At 51.2% G+C, this 18398-nt stretch overlaps 1 protein-coding gene across 1 annotated transcript in view; it reads right to left on the reverse strand.

Moving 5' to 3' along the window:
- Positions 1-1387: 1387 nt before the first annotated feature.
- SMTN (smoothelin) overlaps positions 1388-18398 on the reverse strand; it is a 73969-nt gene continuing 56958 nt past the window's right edge. Inside the window, exons 12-21 of the mRNA XM_056859215.1 lie at positions 17325-17483; positions 16692-16767; positions 14188-14340; positions 12217-12279; positions 11542-11605; positions 9621-9791; positions 8301-8424; positions 7751-7902; positions 4781-4947; positions 1388-1615 (exon numbers count right to left, since the gene is read on the reverse strand). Coding sequence (XP_056715193.1) covers positions 4803-4947; positions 7751-7902; positions 8301-8424; positions 9621-9791; positions 11542-11605; positions 12217-12279; positions 14188-14340; positions 16692-16767; positions 17325-17483 — 1107 coding nt within the window. The 3' untranslated portion in view covers positions 1388-1615; positions 4781-4802. The remainder of the gene's footprint in view (positions 1616-4780; positions 4948-7750; positions 7903-8300; positions 8425-9620; positions 9792-11541; positions 11606-12216; positions 12280-14187; positions 14341-16691; positions 16768-17324; positions 17484-18398) is intronic.

Here is an 18398-nt window from a genome sequence, read left to right on the forward strand (position 1 = left end):
TAACCACACTTTCTAGTTTCAGAGGGTAGCCATGTTGCTCTGCAGCAGAAGAGCCAGGTTCAAGTCCCATAGCACCTCAGAGAGATTAACAAGATTTTCAGGGCATAAGCTTTCAAGAGTCAAAGCTCCCTTTTGTCAGGTAACTGACGAAGGGAGCTCTGGCTCTTGAAAGTTTATGCCCCGAAAATCTTGCTGGTTTCTGAGGAACTACTGGACTCCAATCTAGCTCTCACGCTTCCTAGTAAGGCCGTTCCACTGAACTCAGTGGCACAAGGGTGACCTTCGCTTGTTAACTCAGATGTCTTAAGAACATAAGAAAGGCCATGCTGGGTCAGACCAAGGCCCATCAAGTCCAGCAGTCTGCTCAAACAGTGGCCAGAAGGTGCCTCTAGGAAGCCCACAAACAAGATAACTGCGCCATCAATACCCCTCTTCTCCATGAACATGTCCACTCCCCTCTTAAAGCCTTCCAAGTTGGCAGCCATCACCACATCTTGGGGCAGGGAGTTCCACAATTTAACTATGTCCCTAAAATGCACATCACATTTGAGCCTCCGCTCCCACAAGTGACACAACGTTTGCAATGTACTTCGAAGCATTTCAAAAGATAAACCCTAACAACAACAAACACCCTGTTCTCAGTTTAGTGCCAATGCTTGGGCGGGGGGAAAGTAGCTACAATTAGGGAGGGAGGGGGCCACATATGACATCTATGTACAATTTGGCTTCTGTTTCAGAGGCATGGTGCCAAGGCCCTCCTGCACAAGTTGGCAAGAGAGGAGAGCCCTCTGAGCACTCCGGAGCTTGCCTTTCCTGTGCTGTGGTCACCACAGCCAAAGAGTCCCGCCTGGGGGTTGGAAGCAGGACTTGGGCCGCAATGTCCTGCTCCAGATTAAGCGGCACGCATGCAGCTGGGGGCAAGACAGCAACCCTGGACTCTTGGGAGTCAGCAGAGCCCACACAGCTGTCAAGAGGATGAAAGCCGGAAGCCTCGAGATGGTCGTGCACGGCCAGTTCTCTTGTGGTAGAGCAGCTCTGCCATGCTGGGGGGAGAAGGGGGCATTGTGCAGGCTACGAAAAAAGAGACTTCTTAAAAGGAATAACTTACACAGTAAACAACCACGATAAGATAAAAAAAAGCACGTGTGAACAAGGGGAGGCCGAGCCCTTTTGTGTTCTCAGAACAGTGCAGGCCTGGGCCGGCATTTGCCAGCTAGCTTGAATTGCCAACTGCCCAGCCTGCTACTGAGGGGGGCGGGAAGGCTGCTGCTGGCCCCCACCACTCTGAAGACAGAGTGTGTGTGTGTGGAGGGGGAGCTGGCTGCAGGAACGCATCAGGGCGGGTGGAGCCTTCCTCTGCTCCCCACAGCCCTCCTGTGGGGCCAGGCTAGGCTGGATGCTTCGGGGGCAGGGCGGCTCCCAGGAAGAGGTGAGTGTGATGGGTGGGTTGGGGACAAGGGGGGGCTAGAAGTGTTGCTGCCGCATCCGGAGCTCATGGCGCCGCAGGTGGTTGTAGAGGGACTGCACGTACGTGAACACGCATTTCGCATCTGGACGCTTCCCCATGATCATCATGTCTTCTACGTCCACCAAGGGCACGCAGTCCACGAACATCCTGCAGAGGGAGAGCACGGTCAAGGCCCAGCCGCAGGCGAGAAAGAGGGGGAGCCTGCCCAGGGTGCCATTCGTGGCAGCCAATCTGATCTGTGGGGCACTATCCACTAGGATGTTCCGCTGTGCTCTTGGCCGTGCCTCCTGTTCATTTCAACGTGGTTCACGGCAAGATTTCTCAGTGGCCCTCATTTTCCAGCATTTGGGGTGGGGGGTGGGGACAGGAATTGCCTTTGGATTCTTGACCTCACGTAAACACATGAAGCTGCCTTATACTGAATCAGACCCTTGGTCCATCAAAGTCAGTATTGTCTACTCAGACCGGCAGCGGTTCTCCAGGGTCTCAGGCTGAGGTCTTTCACATCACCTGCTTGCCTAGTCCCTTTAACTGGAGATGCCAGGGATTGAACCTGAGACCTTCTGCATGCCAAGCAGATGTTCTGCCACTGAGCCACGGCCTCTCACCTGCAGGACCTCAGGCAATGAGGCCAGGCCTGAAGGAGACACTGTGGGGGTCTTGTGCCTCTCCCATCATCTTATGGTGTATCAGTATAGGGCTCAGTACTTTCCTGCACGGCTGCTTTTTGTACCACTAAAAAAACACTGGTGTATGCCCTGACCTGGATAGCCCGATCTCATCAGATCCCAGATGCTAAGCCCTGGTTTGTGCTTGGATGGGAGACCACTAGAGATGTCCAGGGTCACTATGCCAAGGAAGGCAGTGGCAAATCACCATTGTACGTCTCTCGCCTTGAAAACCCTATGGGGTTGCCGTAAGTCAGCTGTGACTTGACGGCGAAGGAAAAAAGGAATATGGGGGGGTTTAGTGAATTAGTGCTGGATGAACCCTGACTCATGTTTGGCCACAGAGCTCATTGGGGAGCCATGCATGAGAAATTATTCCGCCCAGCCTACTTTGCAGGGCTGATGTGAGGATATGTGAATTAAGCAGTTTGTTTGCTCAACATATGCTATTAAAATAGATTCTGGCAGGGTATGAGTTTTCGTGAGCCACAGCTCACTTCTTCAGATACAGCTAGAATGTGAATTCATCTGTCTCATACCCTGCCAGAAAATATTTGTGTTAGTCTTTAATGTTTTACTGGACTCTTGCTCTTTTCTACTACTGCAGACAGACTAAAACGGCTACCCACTGTGAATTATTAAAATAGATGTACATTTAAAAGCAATCTTTCACTCCCCACACCCCAATCTGGTTTTACACTCTGGAGCCACAAGACACCAACAGCAGCTGAGAAACAGCCAATTCTGTTGTGTCCCCCGTCCCCCCCGGCTGGTGTGAAAATTACTTTAAGTAGAAACACTGTATTTATGCCATGTATTTGTGTGAAAATTATCTTCTTGCCCTAGGTTAGGGTGACAACTCAATTAGGGTTTTAAACCTCTCTGCCTCTTCGAGAACCATTTTATAGGGCACTGGAAAAAGCCCCCCCCCCAAACTTCTTCCAAAGAATTGCTGCAGGGAGCACAAGCTTCCAAGTCAACTGCTGCAAAACGGACCACAAAACAATTGCTCAAGGCTCCGGCTGGGAGAACTCTGAGCAGGCACACAGCTGGGTGGGGGAAGAGAGGTTGCGGATGTTTGGCCGAGTTTTAAAAGCCGCCCTTGTCCAGCTGCACGATGGCGGATGTTTACGTGGAATGCTGCTGCTTAGAAATACAATCTTTTGCTAAAGCCAACTGGATGTTTTTTTTAAAAAATGGAACAGTATTATCCTTAGGGATTAACCTGTTAGAGCAGCAACCTGTTTAACGTCTTTGCCTCTAAATCTGAAATCAATCACAAGACTCTTCCAGGAAAAAACAACATCCCAAGCCCCCCTCCTTTCCCCCCGTCAAGTCTTGAAACAAAATGGCAGAAGAAGAATTGATTGGAAGCTATCTTCACCCCACTCCCCTTAAGAAAAGATAGTGAACCACATATGGCTGGGCCACTGAGGGTGCAAAGTTCCCCTCCATCCCCCATCAATCACATTGCAGTCATTTAGAAGTGGGCAGAAAGCATCTGAAAGCCACACCTTTGCCCAATCATGGTGCACTTAGCCCCAAAGGATGGGTGCATTTAGCCGCAACTATCCAGGATAGCTAAACAGACTTTACAGGTCTGGAAGCAATATACCTGTATCGCAAAGCCCATCAAAGCTAATTTTCACTTCCCTTTAAATCCAGTGCTGCCCTCTGAAGAGTCTCCCCCGACCCCCAGGACCCTTTTCCTTCAACCAAGTACAATTTCCCAGCCTTCCCCAATGCTTAGCCTCAAGTCAAGCCCATGCAAAGTAGGGCAGAGAGGTCATTTTGGAGGCCCGGCACAGCCTTGGTGATGGAAAAACCTGGGCAAGCCCCCAAGAGCCAACCACACTGCCCTTATAAAGCCTTTGTTTAGCCTGCTCAGTATGCTGTGTACCCAGCGTCCCAGGAGAACGAGGCCCCAAGGAAGCAGAGATGCTCTCGAGACAAGCGGAGACATTAACAAGCAGGGACTGAGTCACATTTTCCAAGCTCTCGGTTCCTCCAAGACTTATATGGTCAGAGCCAAAAAGAAGAGGAGAAAAAATCCCACCCAAATCACTCCATCACCTGGGTCTGCTTCTTTCTCTGCACCTCAGCCAGCTGAAGCAGGGGATTCTGGAAACACAGGCTGTTGCTAGAAAGCCTAGCCACCAATACTGGCATTGTAAAACAAAAACAGCTGGTGCCTCGAAATGAGGGTTGTATGCAAGAACCTGCTGAGCCAGTAACACACTACACACACCTTAGAAATCAATAAATATGGGAATGCCTTCAAGCAGCGGTCTTCAAGCCAGGGACTGGGACCCCCTGGTGGGTTGTGGTACCCCACCTGCAGGGTCACTACCTCCCAGCTGGCTTCATGTGGCGGAGTGGGGAAACAAACCCAGTTCACCAGATTAGTCTCCGCCGCTCATGTGGAGGAGCGGGGAATCAAACCCAGTTCTCCAGATCAGAGCCCACCGCTCCAAACCACCGCTCTTAACCACCACACCACGCTGGCTCCCAACGCCAAAGCCAATGTGCACCTGGCCCGCTCAAAAGATGCAGAGCAGGCGTGCCTTTATGTGCCCTGCTGGCGTGGAAATGGCTCATAACTGAGTGTGGGCAATGGGAGGGGGGGAAATAAAAGGATTCTCACCATAGCTCCGCAGGTGGGGAGACTAGGACTTTTTGGTTTTTACCAGCCCCTTCTGGACCAGGCAGCGATAGAATTCCTGGATGTACGTATACACACACTTCCAATCCGGCTCCCGCATCCGGACCATGTCCTCCACATCCAGCAGCTGTGGGCATTCCGCGTGCTTCCTGGGGGGCGGGTTGTGAGGGAGGAGGGAAGCCAGTGATCACAGCCCACACGGGATGGGGGGGAGGGAGACAGAGAGAGAGAAACGGAAAGAGAACGAGAGAAAGAAAAACACAAGAGATACATAAATCCAATCGACATTCCCAGTGTCAAGACCCGCAGCAATGCATGCTCTGGGGTGCCAGGCACGGCTCTCCATCATGCAATGCAAACAAAGAGGGTTGGAGCCAACGGGGACTCATTCCTCGCACGGTGTGACCGGCAGGGCTGGGCTACGGAAGTGGTGCCAGGCCAGGGGGAGGAGAGGGGGGTGAACGGGCGTGGGCAGGTGCAGGGAACTCTTAACAGCAAAGACAGACCAGACAGACAGAAAAGGACAGGGCAGGGCAAGAGGTGCGGTGCTCTTGCGCCAATTCCAACCGGGAGAAGGCCTTCTATATGGGGGGCCATATAGAGAGCAGCCGGAGCCTCCCTTCCCCCTTTGGAATTGGGCCACGGCACAGCCGAGGTGCCTGAAAGTTCAGGGAAGACACGGAAGGGAGAGGAAAGCGGCAAAAGAAAGGCACCTGGAGTCCAGGACGTGGAAGGAGGGGGGGCTCAATGGCTCTCATGGTCCACGCACCAGGTCTCCCCCCCGGGGGGGGGCAGGCAGAGGCAGGCTAAGAGGAAGCCAGGAACCACCAGCGCACGCAGCCCTGCAGGCTAGAGAAACAGCTCCTCCCCCCCCCCCGCCCCCAGCTCTGCCTGGGCCTTTTGTCAGCTGGCACTCAGGAAGCCCTGCAGGCACAGAAGCGAGATGCGCCAGCCCCACCAGGGTTGCGCTCCCTGGAGCAGTGGTGGGCAAGCCCTCTGGGTAACGAGATTCTTCCAAAGCAAAATCTGCTACTCATAGGAAGGCATAGGAAGGTCTATAATGAAGGGGGAAGCTACCCGCAGATTGTCTACCTGCATAACTTTGCCCGTCTTCAGGGCCTTGCCACAATCTAGGAGGAGTTCAAAAGCGGGGCAAAATCCCTTTGGATTACAACCCAGCCTGCACTCACCCCCAACCAATGGCTCCTGTGGAGTAAGGGCAGATTGTACCGTCTCCACACGGCAGGGATTGCACAAGGAATGCATTACAGAGGTGCCCTCTTTGCCTCATGCACAGCACATGACTAGTAAAGCCAGAAAGCTCCAGCTGAATACCTCCCCCCGCCCAAAAAGAAACATTCTGATCATGGGATTGGACTCATAAGTGATTTTTCTGAGTGCAGGTGGGATAAATCCACAACTCCTTTCAAATCACAGTGACGTGTGTTCAGCTAGCCATGCGCCAAAAGGCTAATTTAGTTTTCCTGTTTTCTTCTTTGGTTCCCAGTGCTGACCCCTGGAAAGATCGTTCCTGGGGCTATAGGAACAGCCGTGTGGGTCAGTGAGCTGAACTGAAGAGGGACAACGGGGTAAAATTGCTCCCCTTTCCTAAGCAGAGCTGTGCTCATGGAATAGGGAGAAGGAGCAACATCACCCCCGTGTCCTTCCTCATTCCATCCTTCCCCAGCCAGTGCAGCAATTCCTCTGCGTGGCGTCCCAGGGAATGATATTTCTGGGGTCAGAAGGGGCTGCAGGAACAGAAAGGCAGAAACACTCTGAACACTCCACATTCCTCGCCAATGAGGGTCTGCCCAACACTGCTCCTAATCCAGCTCAGGAAAGGGGGGAGGCAGTTACCCCAGAGACAAAGGTAGGAAGCATCGGAGGAGAGAGAGCGAGAGAGAAAGCGGTAGACTTTTCTTCCAGGTGCCTCTGCTGGACCTGCTCCCAATGCAGAACCCCATAACTTCAAGCTACAAAAAGCCACCTAGCCCCCGCCTCCCCAGCTGCAAATGCACCCCAAGCCCCATAATGCGGCTCTTGCCCAGTGCTCCAGCCCCACCCCCACCCCTCCACCTCAAACACTCTCAGCATTCAAGCTCCCCACAGAGGCGAAATGCATCAAAGCAACCGCGAGTCACCCACACCAGAGAAAAAGATTCCGTATTCCACAGCTGCGCAAGCAATACCCCCTCCCACACTATCCCTTTGTGCACAAGAACACTTCAGTGGCCATATTTTTTGTGACATTCTTGCCCTGGAGGAAATGGAATGTTATCTGCCCCGCTTCTCCATGGCAAATACCAGCCCACTTAAGTCAGACAGCGGAGGGAGGGCAGGTGCCTGAGCTAAGAACGGTCACCATCCCAGGTTCGCACACGAAGGCTGGAAAATTAATGTAACTTAGGAAAACGTCTGAAATTTGTGGCTTATAAGAGGTTTCTCCTGGTTGTTGAATTGCTTTTCATGTTGCAAGCACAGAGCATTTGCACAGCCCTGTCCCTGACCGACTTCCTCTTCCTTGCTGAGATGCTTCCATCGACCCATTCCTAGTACAGAGTAGGGCAGATGGAGCTGAGCACACATGAAGCTGCCTTATACTGAATCAGACCCTCGGTCCATCAAAGTCAGTATTGTCTACTCAGACCGGCAGCAGCTCTCCAGGGTCTCAGACTGAGGTCTTTCACATCGCCTACTTGCCTTGTCCCTTTAACTGGAGATGCTGGGGATTGAACCTGGGACCTTCTGCATGCCAAGCAGATGCTCTACCACTGAGCCACGGCCCCTCTGGGGCTCAGCAGGGAATGAGGCAGGCGGGCCTGGTTAGGTCCCTGCCACAATGCAGTTCAGCAGAGCACTCGGCCTTGGAACAGAAAGCCCCCAACACACACACACCCGGCCAACAGAAGGAAATGCACCCTGCCTCCTAGGAAGCCCTGGAGGGATACGTACTCTGCTGCTGAGAAGGCCATCTCGAAGTTGCGCCGTCGGTCTTGTGGCGAGAGCTGCGCATAGTCAAAGGCCTCGGGGAAAAAATTGTGGACAAGTGCACAGAAGGCCATGCCGTCGCTCCAACTCGAGGAAAAGTTCTGGATGTCAACGTGCTACCGAAAAGAGGGGGTGGGAAAGAGGTAATCAATATACAGGAGGCCTGAAGAAGAAGAGTTGGTTTTTATATGCCAACCTTCTCTACTACTTAAGGAAGAATCAAACCAGCTTACAATCGCCTTCCCTTCCCCTCCCCACAATGGACACCCTGGGAGGTAAGTGGAGCGGAGAGAGTGTGACTAGCCCAAGGTCACCCAGCTGGCTTCATGTGTACGAGTGGGGAAACAAATCCAGTTCACCAGATTAACGTCTGCTGCTCATGTGGAGGAGTGGGGAATTAAACCCAGTTCTCCAGATCAGACTCCACCACTCCAAACCACCGCTCTTAACCACTACACCACACTGGCCTGGACAGAGAAGTGCAAGAAGGTCCTCTCCCCGGGGGCACACTCACCTCGTAGCCCCGGGTCTTGGCGCGGCACCAGTCCAGAAGCATTTGCTTGATGCTGCTGGCATTGGGGACCCCAAAGCTAGCGGAGCGCTGGACAGCCACACGGGAGACCGCCGGGTTGGCCGGGCTGAAGGGAGAACATGCGGTTTCATAAACCAGGCCACACAATTAGGTCATCGCATAAGTCAGGGGGGAGTGGTGGTCCTCAGCCCAAACGTGGCCCCAAAGGCGAGTTTACTTAGCTCCTGGCAAACCAGCCCCCTAAGTTTATCACTCTGCGGGCAAGCCATTTGCCTCCCAGTTTCACTTGGGAGGAAAAGAAAAACTGGTAAGAAATAAAAGTGGAAAGTAATAGCAAGATGGCTCACACTTTTGGGTTACACCTCTCACTTTACACCAGTGCTTCAACCACTGGAAAGTCTTTGATGCTGGGGGCAGGGAGTGGGGCAGGAAGAGAAGCCTCAGTATGGAGTTAGCCGTTCAAGAAGGGAGTTTGTGTCAATGATGTGGGACTCCAGGGGGAAAATATGAATTGGAAAATGTTCTGATTCAAATGTAAATAAATAACTTAAATATTTAAATATTAGCAATACTTAAATAATGTTAGCAAAGAAGGAAAATATGCCATGTAGAAGAAGAGTTGACTTTTATACCTTACTTTTCTCCACCCAAAGGACTCTCAAAGCAGCTCACAATCAACACTCCTTTTACCCTCCCCACAACAGGCAACTTGTGAGGTAGGTGGGGCTGAGAGAGTTCGGAGAGAACTGTGACTAGCCCAAGGTCACCCAGCAGGCTGCATGTGAAGGAGTGGGGAATCAAACCCGGTTGTCCAGATTAGAGTCCGCTGCTCTTAACCACTACACCACACTGGCTCCTGAGCACTGGAGTTTCTCCATGCTTCACATCCCACAATTAGCCCATCTAACACAAATGATTTGCAACTCTAGATAAACAACTCTAGATAAACAACTCCACAAACTAGATTCACATATATGGGGCAGAAAATTTTCCATGGAAAAAATACGGCACCATGAAAATGTTCTGGAAGTTTCCACATCACTGGTTTAAATACAAACTAGATTCACATATATGGAGCACAAAATTTTCCATGGAAAAAATATGGCACCATGAAAATGTTCTGGATGTTTCCACATCACTGGTTTAAATACAACCTCCCCAAACACACAGCAGGAAAAGGATCGTTTCAAACACTGAAAGTCATCTGCAGAAGGGGTTTCCTTCCACTGCGCCACCCCAAAGGCTAACCATTTCTGCCTTCAGTTGTGCCCCCCACCCCCAATTTGTGGTCCAGATCCTCACCTCCCGCCCTCCTTCTCCAGCTTCTCGATCATGGCTTTGCGCGCCTGCGAAGCTGACGTCTTGGGTAAGCTCTGAGACTTCATCAACTCCTTCTTCTTCTCAGCTTGGCGACGCTCCAGAGCGGCCAAGCTACCTGCGCGGCCGGGGCTCTCGTCCTCTCGCTCAAAAATGCTGAGAGGAGGAGGGGGAAGGGGAACAAAGCAAAACAGGGCAAAATGAAGGTAGGAAGCCCCACTTGGCCCAGGGGGAAGGTAGCAAGGGGTCCAACAAGAGTCCAAGACACCCATGGAGTATCTCATCATAACGCTTTTGACATTTGGGACTTTAATTTAATGGGCCTCAAGCAATGAGTGGTCTTTTCTAGGCTATCTGGTTGGAGGGGCTGAATACGGGGCCTACTACATGCACAGCGCATGTTCCACCACGGATCAACAGACTCAGACACACACTTGCACCTGATCTATCAAGCCATACAGAAAAGTACATCTAAAAAAAAAATCACACACAAATCACACTCTCTCAATTTTTAATAACTCTCGTCTCCTTCTTTACCCGCCATTAGGCAGAGGACCGGTGTACAGCTAGCATAGCACAGTGCTTAAGAAAATAGCCAGCGGTCCAGAAGATCCCTGGTTCAAAACTTGCCACTGCCACGAATCCAGCAGATGGCTCTTGGGCAAGTCACCCACTCTCGGTCCCCTCTGTAATGTGGGGACAATGGCACGAATCCAATCATGCAGTTCCTCCAACAGAACAGCATTACCATTTGTGGAAGGGGGGAAGGCAATTTTCACTCTCCCATTGCAGACCCCCACTTTATTTCTGGTGTGGTTTCTGAGGGTCTTTTGACCACCAGGAAGAAAATGGGGATGGGTTCAGTGGGCTGCTGCAGGAGGGAGAAATGGGAAAGTCCCATTCTGCTAAGTCCATGGGTGATTGCATACATGTCAGTAATAGTGGCCTACCTAACAGGGGTGTTGTAAAACATGCAGCACTTTGAGCACTGGAAACTCTACATAAAGTATTTATATAATTCATTTATAGCCTGCCTTTCTTCACAATGGGCACCCAAAGTGGCTTATATCATTCTCTTCTCCTCCATTTTATCCTCACAGCAAACCTGCGAGGTAGGTTAAGCTGAGAGATAGTGACTGGCCCAAGGTCACCCACTGAGTTTCCATGGCATGAGTGGGGATGCGAACCTGATACTAGTCAGATGTTTTTAACCATTACACCACACTGGCTCTCAGTGTCATTATTCATCCAACTAGGGCGCAACCACTAAGAACAGGAAGTACTGCTGCCAACTTCAAGCTGGGAAATTCCTGGAGATTTGGGGGCAGAGTTTGGGGAAGGAACTCAGCAGGGATGCGATGGCACAGAGTCCACCTTCCCAAACGGCCAATTTCTGATCTCTGTAGTCAGGAATTCAATTGGAATTCCAGAACTCCAGGCCCCACCTGGAAACAACATTAGCCCAAAGCAGGCTGCTGATCTGGGGTGCTAGTAAAATCAGTGCAGTGGGAGACCTGACTAGAATTGGGATCCACCAGAAAGTTCTTCCGCACAAGCCTTGCTAAAATGAAGGCAGCTGCATGCAAGAGTACCCGAGCCGAAAGAACATAAGAAAGGCCCTGCTGGATCAGACCAAGGCCCATCAAGTCCAGCAGTCTGTTCCCACAGTGGCCAGCCAGGTGCCTCTAGGAAGCCACAAACAAGACGACTGCAGCAGCACCATCCTGCCTGTGTTCCACCGCACCTAAAATAATAAGCATGCTCCTCTGATACTAGAGAGAATAGGTATGCAGCATGACTAATATCCATTCTAACTAACAGCCATGAATACCCCTCTCCTCCATGGATATGTCCACTCCCCTCTTAAAGCCCTCCAAGCTGGCAAGAAGAAGGCGATCGTTCTCACCTGCCCACTTTCTTGGAGGATGATGAGCTGAAGGACGACTTGGTCTGGACAAAGGTATTACCATCTGCAAGAAGGGGGAGAGAAGAAATTCATACGCAAAGAAGCCAGCTTGCCTTCCACACCAGGTGCTGCACCCACCAGGCCTGGCCAGCAGAGGGCAGCAGGAAAAGAACAGAGACAGAGAAGATCCCCCCCCCCCACCGGTGCCCCCCACGGCCCTCCCCACCATGAGCACCAAGAATCCCTGGCAAAGGCTGAGGGACCTTACGATGGGGACAGGAAAACAGGGTGGTTCACATGGCCTGAGGGATATTCTCTGAGCCCCGCCTCTGAACACTCTTTCTTTTAAAAGAAAGGAGGCTGCCTCTTGCCTTTTGCATACAGAGGCACCATGCAAAACACGCAGGCAGCATTTTGACCCTGTTGCTCAGCCAGTCTACCTGCTGTCACACCACGGAGCCCAAAGGCCCTCAGATGCATCACAGAAACGTGCAATCAAAGTCACCTACGTGCCTGAACTTTTATGGTTTACTCCCCATAGTGGCCCCGTTTAGCCACCTGAATCTTGACACTGGCATCTTTACCCCCGCCCCAATAATATTTTGTTCTCCAGGCCTATGCCTGCCTAGCGGAGGGCGTCCAGGAACACCAGGAAAAGGTAGGAAAGCCCCTTACTTTCGGATCTCTTCACGAAGCTCGACTCCATTGTTGTCATGCGCGAACTTTTGCTGCCATCATCTGGGAGAGAAAGGGGAGGGAGAAGAAGAAGAAGAGTTGGGTTTTATAGGTCAACTTTCTCTGCCACTTAAGGGAGAATCAAACCAGCTTACAATCACCTTCCCCTCCCCACAACAGACACCCTGTAAGGAAGGTGGGGCTAAGAGAACTGTGACTAGCCCAAGGTCACCCAGCTGGCTTCATATGTAGGAGTGGGGAAACAAATCCAGTTCACCAGATTAGCCTCCGCCGCTCATGTGGAAGAGTGGGGAATCAAACCCGGTTCTCCAGATCAGAGTCCACCGGTCTAAACCACTGCTCTTAACCACTCTACCACGCTGGCTCAGCATGGGAGGGAGGAAGATTACTTGGGAAATGCCCCCCCCCCCACACACACACACATCAATAATTCGTCCCAGGAGGCAGAGTTATTGGTGAAATGGAGGTGGGGTGGCTGTCATCAAGCCTGTCTGGACCTTGGACACTGCAATTGGAAAGCATTTCCCACAAAATCCCAGACACGGGTGGGCTGGCTTGTGGGTAGTCGCTGAGGAAAGGAAATGCACTCTGCACATGCTCATAAGCATCTGCTTCCTTGTCAGTTCTGACATTCCTGGGTTGAGCTATGGCTCTGGAAACAGATTCTGGGGCCTGAGTCCCGGCTCCCATTAAGCTCCCCCCCCCCACCCGCAAGAACTGTTCCAGTCCTCTCCCTCTTAAGAATGAAGGAAGAAAAGAGCAGAGGCTGGAGACTAATCCCCCGCCCACCAACAACAACTGCATCAGCATCGCCAGCACTTTCAGATCCATGCCACAACGATCAGGCATCCCTAACAGGTCTAATTGCTCCAGCGGAGCCCTAAACTCCTTTGTGCCTTGCCAATCAGCCGCACGGCAGCAGCAGGGAAGCCCAGAAGTGAAGCTCTGGTGAAGGCTGAAAGACGGCAGCTGCAATCAAGAGCTAGCAGGCACAGCAAAGCGGCCAACAAGAGGAGAGCCATGAGATGAGAAGCCACCTGTGTGCCCCAAGGAGCCGTTCACCCGCTGCGGCTGTCAGGACACAACGACAGACATGGCAGAGAGAATGAGAGGCAGAACTTCTGACTGGATGAACATCGGGCAGATCCGCAGGTGAATAGTAGCAAAGACGGGAGGGGCTAGGCAGCGCGGCGAGAACAAGGGGGCAGAAAACAATCTCCCCAGGTAGTGCAGAGGAGGCAGAAGAGATCCTGGCACAGAAAAGAAGATCTACTAAGAGAGGAGGGAGAGAAAAAAAGACCACTGTACATCTGAATGTAACAAATTATATAATTTTCCAAAAAAGGTGATATATAATTTTAAATATCAGCTTATAATTTCTGAAACACTTCTGTCAACACAAAACAAACCATACAAGGTTTCGAGATTTATCCTTGTTTTGCTTGTCAGCTCCATTAGAAGTCTGTTGCTCTATATCTTGCCATTACAGGAGAATCTTTTTTTTTGGAAAATTATATAATTCATTACATTCAGGTGTATAGTGGTATTTTCCCCCTCTTTATATATATATATGTGTGTGTGTGTGTGTGTGTGTGTGTGTGTGTGTGTGTGCGTGCGTGCTTTGGGTACCACTCCCCTATTGTTATTTTGCAAGAGAGGGCACCTCTCCCCGTGCAAAAGGAAGAACCGGCGTGGAAGAAGAGCGAGAAGAACTGGAATGCCTTCCAGAAGAGAAAGAGGAGAGCGCGTCTCCAAAGGCAGAGGAGCAGCGGAGTAAGAGCAGGGTTGGGTGTAAAACTGGGGGCAACCCAGAACGTAGAGAGCACCCCGGTGCAACCATGCAGTCAGAAGACCCATTGGAGCAGGATATAATACAGGCTGAGAGAAGCGCTGCCCCCCCCCCCCCGTAGCTGCCTGGGAACTCCCACAGGGCAGAGGGCAGCTCCTTACTGGACTGAATGAGGCGCTGAGTCTTGGTGACCGTACTGACGGCTGAGCCGTCGGCCGAGGTGGCGCTCTGCCGGGAGGTGGTCTCCGTGGTGTGGCTGGCCCCCTTGGCCTTGGACTCCTCCAGCCGCCGGTCCCGCTCCTTCTCCCGCTGCTCTGCAAAAATGCACATTCCGCAGGGGTCAGGCAGAACTGTGGGATGCGGGCACGGCCTGGCGCCACTGGTACCGATTGCATGGGTGGAAGCCGCTTTGCCCGAGCTCAGCTGAGATGAGTGGGAATGGCAGGGTTGGGAACAGGGCTGCCAATCGGCCAGGAGAAAAATGACCGGGCCCTTCAACGTGTGGAAATGGGTGGCTGAAGCTTCGCAAGGCATGGAGGTAAACAGCAACACCTGGTGTTTGCTGCAGATCACACAGATATTAAGAGAACAGCTAGAGGGGCCAGTTCAAAAGCTGACAACCCCGAGTGTGAACCAAAGAGATCTAAGAACCTGGTCGCCACATATCAGCACGCGGAATTTCTGCAGCTTGTTCTGTGTGTGCAGAATCCAGCTGCAAATTGGGCCTCTTTGGACAACCTAGTACCACTGGGCACTTGTCTGAGTCATTGCCTAGAGTAAAAAATTGGGTTGTCTGAATCCACAGCTCCCAATTCCTTGAGCACTGCTCTGTTTCCTTAATTTCATTATGTATCTACCTGCTTGCAAAGACAAGACCAACTCTGGAGAATAACTTAGGGAACTTAATATGTTCATCAAGAAATAAATGTGGTAGCAAATTAAAGCAGAGAACACATGGAATGACAAAAAAAATATTTTGGGAATTTACATCTGAAATCACATAAAGTTAACAAAAGCGAAAAAGGAGCCAATGCAAGGCTGCAGTTTCTATAAGTATATATCTAACTCCATACACGATTACAGAAACTAATGTTAATAGTACATTATTTTAGTCTCTGATTGTGCCTACTGGCTCTGGGAGTTAGGTTTTTTTTGTTTCAGTCAACTGAAACCACAACTACTGGCTCAGCTACTGAGGAGTTATGGAATGTTCAACAATATTCCAACAGTTTCAGTTCCAATTAAAACATCGCAGCGGTTTTCAGCATGGTAGAGGAGAGGTTCACTCTTCGCAGCTTCCCATCATTCATCTAAAGTGACGTATGACACGAACGCTCCATCCAGTTGCCTATAGGTTACTAGCGGGTGGGATTCAGCAGAAAAGGGAGTCGGTAACACTATTTGAGTGAATTTCAATATGAATGAGGTGTGTGTGTATATGAGATTACTGTGCGAATGAGCTCAGCCTTTGCCGGGGATTAAGGGAAGGATACAAATCGAAAATAAATAAAATACATAAATAAAATGGTGCTTGTGAGCAAGAGCTTGCTGCTCAGGGGTACTGAGAGCAGGTAGTATAAGTGGAGGGTCATAAGAAGAGGGGGACACATTCGTTAAACACCACCAATTTGCACACACCTTCACGCTGCAATACCTTGACTCGCTCGGTGCAGAATTCCCATTGCCCAGGGGAAAGGCTGCAGAAAGAAGAGCTTGCTGCTTAAACGGTTCCCCTCCCCAGCTCTGCTAGGATTAGTCCTTTCCAAATACCAGTGTGCCGGGGCACGATGCCCAAATGAGGAACCACTAGCTGCCCTGCAAGGTCACCTTTCCCACCTAGCCTTCTGCAGCTGTTCCGACAGCTTCTCACCTTGCAGGGAGGAAGAAAAGAGGGGAAAAATGTGATCCCAGCCCAAAATATGGTCTCACAGAGATCTGGGATTATCGGCAGCTAAGTATCCCATGTATGGTGCTGGGCTCTTTTGTTTGTTTGTAAACAGGGTTCTAGCTTTCTATTACTCCCCCCTCCAATCCTGACATGTTGTTATTTCTTCGAAAGATGCAGAAACAGAACTGGATGGGGCTTCCATGGACAGGGGACAATACGTGTGTGCCTACAACACGGTATCCTGTCTCGGTTTCCCTCTCCTCGGCGCAAGAGGTGGAAGGGAAATTACCAGTTCTACAAAGCACAACTGAGATCAATTTGAACAAAAGACCTGCCTGAAACAGGCCCAAGTTAGTTTATTCCCAACAATGTGGCCAGAAATAACAACTACCCAGCCTGGGCTTGGTGAGTAGAAAACAGCAGGTGAAGCTTTTCTCAGCATTTGTCACTCGCTAGTGTCTGCTGACCAGGCCACTGTGCAATGCATGGGAGCATCCAACTGCAGCCAGCCAGAGATTCCCACGTCCCCTTTTGTTTGCTGCCAGCACCTGGTATTTGAGGGTATATCGTCTCTGTGAATGCTGACAACTGACCGTTATCTAACCCTTAAAAAAAACATTTAAAGCAGCCTTTCTTGCTGCTTGCCACTCTTCCCTGAGACTCGGTTGTCTTTCACGATCCTCTAGAACATCAATTTTCTAATCTCAGAATTTAAGATTTTCAAGTACATTATTTTGAACTTCTCCAACCACCCGCCCGCCAGACCCAGGCGAGTACCTCGCTTCCGCTGACGCAGTTCCCGCATAGCTGCTCGGATCAACCGCCGCTCCTCGAAGTCTGTGGTCCGATCCAGCTGCAGGGATGGAGCGTAAGAGGCGATCTCACATAAACACACAGCTTTTTCTCTCTACATACCATCCCCCCCCAAGACATCCCATTCCCAACATCCACTGCAAATTATCCCCACCACTTGCAAAAGGGGAGGGAAATGCCCATTTGAATACAGTTCCTGTCGTCGTCTCATAGAATCATTGGAAGGGACCACCAGAGTCATCAAGCCCAACAGCCTGCACAATGCAGGAATTTCACAACTACCTCTCCCACACACCCCCAGTGACCCCTACTCCATGCCCAGATGATGGCCAAGGTGCCCTCCCTCTCATCATCTGCCTAAGGTCATAGAATCAGCATTGCCAACAGATGGCCATCTAGCCTCTGCTTAAAAACCTCCAGGGATTTGCAGGCCCACTGATTGTACACATTAACAAGCATGGCATAATAAAATGTGATCACGTGCAGCCAGGAAGCTGCTCGCCCCACAGGCAGAACCCACCCCCTCTTCCAGACTTTGCTTCCATGCAAGGAAGACGTGAGATCAGGTGGCCAGCGGATGCCCCACCTGCCACATACCATCTTATCCAGCACGTCCTCCTCCTCAATTTTGCTCAGCTCTTCGGCGCTCAGTCGGCCTCGCTGCTGAATCTCCTGAGGCTGGGCCTTCGCCTTCTCCGTGCCGTTGGACAACTCCGGCTCTGCCGCCTGGGGCTGCTCCAGCAGCTCGGCATCCATCTGAAACAAGATGGCAGCTGTATATGCTAAGCCAAGCCTGCGGCCCTAGGCTCGCTGCCCTGTGGACCCCCACAGCAGCTACCACTGTGTTCCTCTAACAGCTAAGGCAAGATCAGTTGCAGGGATGGCCCTACCGCAGGACGGGGCAAGGACGGCAGATTTTGCAGCGCTGCTGAAAGGCGGTACCTTGCCCTTTCTCCATGTGGCACTGCAGCTCTGCAGCCCTCACCTTGCCCAATGCCCTGAGACATCAGTGGGCGTGAACAGTAAAGTGAAAACGGAAGTGGATAAGTCAGGGATGGGTAGAAAGTTGAATGCAGCCCACTGACAGAGCACTACACAACAGCCAGCATCCCACTTAATACCTGCTGCTGCCTGAGGGCCGACCTTCACATCATGTTTTTAATAAGTTGGGTCCAGGGAAAATGCTTTCCTTGCAGCCGCTGCAGAGAATGACATTTTAAAGGTCCATGGGGCCAGAGCTGGCTCAGGAACTGTGGCATGGGGAGAGGAAAGGCTCCTACCTCCCCCCTGAGCCATTTTCCTGAAAATACCCCCCAGGCCCATTCCAGTTTGAGAACAGCATGGAGGGGGGGGGTGAAGGCAGGAGCCTCCCCCCTCTGTGCTCCAATCTTGAGCCTATTCTGGCCCCTGCAGATCTTTAAAACGCTGTTCCTGTTAAAAAAACGTAAGGAGCCGTTTGGCCATGAGATCTTTGCCAAGAATGCTGGACTAGGTGGATCTGGACTCAGTCAGGCACTTCCTATACATACTTGAGGTCTAGTGACTGGAGTCCCTGGAGGAGAGTCATGCAAGGCAGAGGCACTCCATCACTTGGAACAGTGGAGCCTCTGCAAAACGTGTGGCCACAAACACGAGAGCTAGAAACTCTTGCTTTAATTTTAAAAATTATAT

The sequence above is a fragment of the Euleptes europaea genome, chromosome 13, assembly GCF_029931775.1.
Source record: "Euleptes europaea isolate rEulEur1 chromosome 13, rEulEur1.hap1, whole genome shotgun sequence".
NCBI classification, from domain to species: domain Eukaryota; kingdom Metazoa; phylum Chordata; class Lepidosauria; order Squamata; family Sphaerodactylidae; genus Euleptes; species Euleptes europaea.